We start from the raw sequence: 6,000 nt of genomic DNA on the forward strand, positions 1-6,000 counted from the left end.
AACGTGATGGGATTAGCCCCCCTCCCCCCGTTGCTATGGAGACAGAACCAGATCCATCTTTTTTAGCCTTGAGTCGTTCTTTCACGCTCTCTTCTTTATAGAACCGTGTAGCACACTGTGAATGAGCACTCCTTTTTTCAATTCCCCCCCTCCACAAGACGCGCCCCAACTCTCCACACCTCAGCGGAGCTCTTTTCGAATTTCTTGCACAAGGCGCACAACACAACACCTGATGTCTTTTCAACGTACGAACACGCGGACCCATCCCAAAGTGAAGGCTTTGAGCCAATGGGAGTCTCCGACACATTTCCTTTCGCTCTAACGACACCAATGAAGACGCTCAGCGGAGCATCTCCCCCAGACTTCGCCAGAGGAATCACCATGGGAGCTCAAACACGACCTCCCTCTAGCAGGCGACTCTGGAGGCGACATCTCAACGTCCTCCGTCGTCTCAGCCCTGTTTGCCACACTGACTTGCCGATGATTACATTGATTAATTTGCAGGAAGGATTTTCACCCCTCTAGGTCCCATGCAGAACCTCTGGGAATTGAACGTGAGCAGCGAGCCAATGACTGTCAAACTCAACTGGACAAGAGAGAAAGAGAGAGAGGGAGGGTGGGAGGGTGAGGGAGAAAAAGAGAGAGAGACAGAGAGAGAGAGAGAGAGAGAGAGAGAGAGAGAGAGAGAGAGAGAGAGAGAGAGAGGAAAACTATAAGGATGATACTAGAGTTTGGTTCGTTAAGATTTTCGTGTCACGACCTGATCTTGCACACATTTCCTCTTCTTGTTGACTTATTCCACTTTATAGAGCGGTCTTGAATGGCCTCAATTCAACTGGGAAAGGCCAATTATTGAAGATTATTCATACTATTGTCCAGCTTTTAAGGGAAACTTTGAAATTGATTGGCAAACTCAAAACTTGCCACTGCTGGGGGCCATTTTTCATCTTGTGATTTGTCTGTGGGTTTTTGTTAAAACAACAATTGAAACTACAGGAACATGTAAGACTAGAACTCCAAACTCCATCAACGCAGCAGGTGAGAAATTGAATTTCTTTATTCTCTGGCACTCAAGTCTGAATGAGCCAATTACTTTCTAATCCTGGGGTTTATGTCACAAGCTAAACACACAGCAGCAACAATTCACAACCGATTCATCCAGTTCTTTTCAGGTGAATTTCCAAGGCTCCACCACTTTGTGTTGCACCATTGTTGGAGATTGTTCATTAATACAGTTCTTCTTTTCTGAAAGCAGCATGACCGAATAACTCCTCCAACAGGCATCCAACAGCCAGCATTTTCTTTGACCTACTGCAGGTCTTGACCCTACCACTAGCCTGCTGAGGGCAAATCTACACTTACAGCCTTCTAATCCACAGGAAAGTCCACACTTTAACCTGCCAGGCTAGGCCGAAGCCTGCCGAGAAGCCCGCTGCTGTACACAAGGATTAAAACGTTGAATCCTTACGAAAGATTCCTCCCCTCTCCCAGTGCCCTCCTCCTGGCTCACGACAGCTGGCAAAGTAGTCTGGTGTGTGGTTCCTCTCCTGGAGGAATCCAGGTTGATAAATGTCTTCTAATGAGCAACATCACTGGCCACAGCTCTCTCAGAAGATACTTTCACATGAAAGGTTGGGGCAGTTTGAGAAATTAGATTGCCGGGATGTAGTTCATCGGAGCTAAATCTGAACATGTAGCTGTGTCCACCTCTAAGTGGGTCTTCCCTCTCAAATCTTTGGTTGTAAATGCCCTTCAGCTTTCCCCTGAATGAAACAGTGGTTAGTTACAGTGAAAATAGCTGTTTTCTCTAGAAAAAAAGGGGTAGAGGAAGGTTTGAGCTGCAGCATCAGATGGCTATCATCTCTTAAAAGACCCTAGAAATGCACATTTTTTAAGCAAAGGAAGATTGCGCAACCTCATGAATATTTAACGCTCCTGCGGAAGGGGGAAATGCATTCAGGGTTGCTCTTCTCTGTTCGCCTGCCACTAACTGTCCTGTCAGAGAGACTATGATCAGGCGCCCCTCTTTCAACCACCATTTCATGTTGTTTTCTTCTCATCGTTTCCATCACAACCACAAACAGAAATGGAGATATGAATTCAGCAGTTGAAGGATGGATCGTGAGGAGCTGGACTCTGTAGAGAAGCATCTTGCCATCTTTCACTCCTTCCCCCTCATTCTCTATACCCCCCTTCCTTTCTTTACCCATTTGTATTTCTCTCTCAATCTCCTTCTATTCTTCCTTCCTCTCTTTACCCCAGTCTGTCTCTCTCTCCTTTCTCCTTCCATCACCCTCCCTTTCTTTACTCCACAGTGGTCTCTCTATATCTTTTTCAAACCCCCCTCCCTCTTTCCACCCCCTGTCTGTCACTCTTTCTCTCCTTTCACCCTCTCCCTCTTTCCCTCCCTCTGTTCATCACCCAGCTGAGTCTCTCAACTTCCTTTTATTCCATCTTTCTGCAGAAGTGAATCCCGCTGAACCCTCAATCTGCCATCTCCCTGTCTGTACCTCCATCTTTCTCTATGTTTCTTAAAATCTCTTTCTCCATCTCCCTATGACCCCCCCCCCCACACACACACACACACACACACACATGGACACCCCCCTACCTCGCCTCCCACCCCTCAACTGGTCTTTTTCTCCTCCACCGTCCCTGCATGAAGGCCTTGCTGGGGTTTTTGAGTGCATTAACAAAGCGTAAACAACCAGTTGATCATAATGAGATCTTCAGCGCCAACCGGCATCCTGCACCGTCTCCCTGCAGTCGGAGACACAGCAAGCCGAGACTCGAGACGAGGAAGAGAAACTTCAGGTGATCTGAAGAAGACGTTTCAGAGAGGCCCCTCCAGGGGGGCTGTGAGTGTTTATCGAGCCCCTCGAGACCATATCCATCCTCTTCAGGGCTCAAGGGATGAACCAATGACATTTCTCAGGGGTCCTGAGGACTCATGTCTGAGGGTCTGCTGGGAAGGGGTCTGCGACTCAACCCTGTCCAAGGGGAAGTGCATCAAGTTAAGGGAAAATGCCAGCCACACACTCCCCCCCCCCCCCCCCCCTTAAAGCCTGGGCTTCGGATGATAAACTGTGCAAACACAGAAGTCACACAAAGCTTACTAAAGCAGCTAGGGCCTGAAACAGCGCGCCCGCTGGGTTATTACTGCTACATATGTTTGCTGGAAGACAATAAACGACCAAGTGATGAATTGAATTCATCGTCATAATTCTGGGAATGAGACTGGGGGTTACGGCCTCGGGAATGATAAGTAGCTGATGTCAAGAGACGCAGAGGGAGGCGAAACTCATTTCATGTGAAAGGAAGATTATTTGGTTAAGGAAATACATTTGGTATTTATTGGATTTTTGCTTGTGAATGCTGTAATTTCACTTCACTAGTCTGAATGGTGCATTAGGACCGGTAAAGACAGTTTTAGATCAATGCATGTTAACAGGAATTCCATTTTGCACATAAGTAGGGATGTTGGTGGGGGTTTTTACGGTCCAGTTTGTGAATAAAATTCACCTCACACAATAATAATAATACCCAGACATGTGAGATTCAGCTAAGATGCTTTTTTGTTATTAATCAAAATCATTTACAGCTTATAGGAATATTTTGAGACATTTCCTGTTCCTGTGTCCTGTCCTCCAAGTATCAGTAAGACATGTGGTCCTTTGAAGTCTTCAAATAGTCTACTTTTAACTCTTCCTAAACCCCTTTTGATATTTAGCTCTGAAAAAACATGTTGCTCCATATTCGATCATCTACCACCACTGATATATATTTTTTATAATTTCTAAAGACTCACATATTCTCCTTGGCCTATGATATTATTTTAGCACATCAATGTTATCATATGTATTAGTTTATGTCTGTGTCCTGTGTACATAAATGTCATTTGCTTTGGTGCCCCATTTTGCCTTAGCTGTTTGTACAACACAATGGCTCACCCTGTTTGTGTTTAAATGTGCAATAGAACATTTAACATTTAAATGTTGACATTTAACTTGATTAAGTGACAAGAGTGTTTTGTTCATCCAGTAAAAACAAGACGCAGAGCCATCAGATACTGAATCAAACTGTTTGTTTGTTTGTTTCATCCATTTACTGCAATTGTCCTGGACTGGCATGTATACTGCATGCGAGGGACATTATAGGAAACAGACATGAAGAAAGAAAACGATTAAGCCAGCGGACTAGATATTTTTCCTGACATCAGGATGTTTCCACACATCAGACAGAACCACACACATGCTAGTACACAGCTCAGGAACACATATACCAACTGACACATTGCGTGTAATTGATATATATATATAATATATATATATATATATAATGAGTATGTGTCTCCCCCTGGGGGGGCAGAGAGCTCCTCCCTAACAAGATTCCACGCTGGCGAGCGGGTTCAAACCCGGGTCATCGTCTTCAGACTCTCCTTATGAGGATAGGAGCTGTGATCGTCAGAAGCAATTATACTGTGGCACCTGGACTGAACTTTGGTGGGTGACGCCTGGGTGATGTGTATCTCCCCCATCCTAAAACGATATCTCTGGGATCCGACAGCCACGGTGTACGGCAATCGGTCTGTCTATATATGGGAAATGGACTGCATTTATATAGCACTTTTCCTACCTGAATTGTACTCAAAGCACTTTAGATTATTGCCTCTCATTTACATGTTCACCCACAGTGAATTCACTGTGTGGTTGGTGGATGGCCCACTCTACCTCCTGAGGCGCTGACGCCCCTACGGAGGGACATCTGTCTGTCTCTGTGTGTCAGTCTGCCTGGAAGTCTGTTTGTATCTGTGTCTCAGTCTGCCTGTCTCTTTGTGTCAGCCTGTCTGTCTCTGAGTGTCAGTCTGCCTGTCTCTGAGTGTCAGTTTGCCTGGAAGTATGTTTGTCTCTGTGTGCCAGTCTGCCTGGAAGTCTGTCTGTCAGTCTGCCTGTCTCTGTGTGTCAGTCTGTCTGTCTTTGTGTGTCAGTCTGTCTGTCTCTGTCTGTCAGTCTGCCTGTCTCCGTGTGTCAGTCTGCCTGGAAGTCTGTTTGTCTCTGTCTCAGTCTGCCTGTCTCTTTGTGTCAGCCTGTCTGTCTCTGTGTGTCAGTCTGCCTGTCTCTGTGTGTCAGTCTGCCTGGAAGTCAGTTTGTCTCTGTGTCTCAGTCTGCCTGTCTCTTTGTGTCAGCCTGTCTGTCTCTGTGTGTCAGTCTGCCTGTCTCTGTGTGTCAGTTTGCCTGGAAGTATGTTTGTCTCTGTGTGTCAGTCTGCCTGGAAGTCTGTCTGTCAGTCTGCCTGTCTCTGTGTGTCAGTCTGTCTGTCTTTGTGTGTCAGTCTGTCTGTCTTTGTGTGTCAGTCTGTCTGTCTCTGTCTGTCAGTCTGCCTGTCTCCGTGTGTCAGTTTGCCTGGAAGTCTGTTTGTCCCTGTGTCAGTCTGCCTGGAAGTTTGTCTGGCTCTGTGTGTCAGTCTGCCTGTAAGTCCGTAAATACGCCTCAGTCATAGGGTCAGGAAGTCAGTCAGCCAGTCTCAAAAAGACCACTTCAGTTGGCCGGCTGTCTGAGTCAGTAGTTATGCCTCTGTCAATCAGTTTGTCAGTCTCAGTCAGTCAGTCAGTGTATGTGTTAATAAAGGATATGTGTATACTTGGGTAGTGTATACGTGTGTAGTGTATACGTGTATATGTATGTAGTGTATACGTGTGTAGTGTATACGTGTGTAGTGAATACGTGTATATGTCTGTAGTGTATACGTGTGTAGTGTATACGTGTATATGTGTGTAGTGTATACGTGTGTAGTGTATACGTGTGTAGTGTATACGTGTGTATGTGTGTAGTGTATAAGTGTGTAGTGAATACGTGTATATGTGTGTAGTGTATACGTGTGTAGTGTATACGTGTGTATAAAATGTAGTATGTTTCTGCGGCTCCGGACTCACATTGAGCTGGAGAGCCTCGACCCACTGTCCAATCATCTTGTAGCCACGGGCCGAGCTGTTGTTCACCT

At 45.8% G+C, this 6,000-nt stretch overlaps 1 protein-coding gene across 1 annotated transcript in view; it reads right to left on the minus strand.

Moving 5' to 3' along the window:
• The window catches only part of LOC124471866 (metabotropic glutamate receptor 7), a 102,958-nt gene that overhangs the window by 25,244 nt on the left and 71,714 nt on the right, over positions 1-6,000 (minus strand). The window contains exon 7 of the mRNA XM_047026502.1: positions 5,933-6,000. This exon is cut by the window's right edge and continues 72 nt beyond it. Coding sequence (XP_046882458.1) covers positions 5,933-6,000 — 68 coding nt within the window. The remainder of the gene's footprint in view (positions 1-5,932) is intronic.

Source organism: Hypomesus transpacificus, chromosome 9, assembly GCF_021917145.1.
Source record: "Hypomesus transpacificus isolate Combined female chromosome 9, fHypTra1, whole genome shotgun sequence".
NCBI classification, from domain to species: domain Eukaryota; kingdom Metazoa; phylum Chordata; class Actinopteri; order Osmeriformes; family Osmeridae; genus Hypomesus; species Hypomesus transpacificus.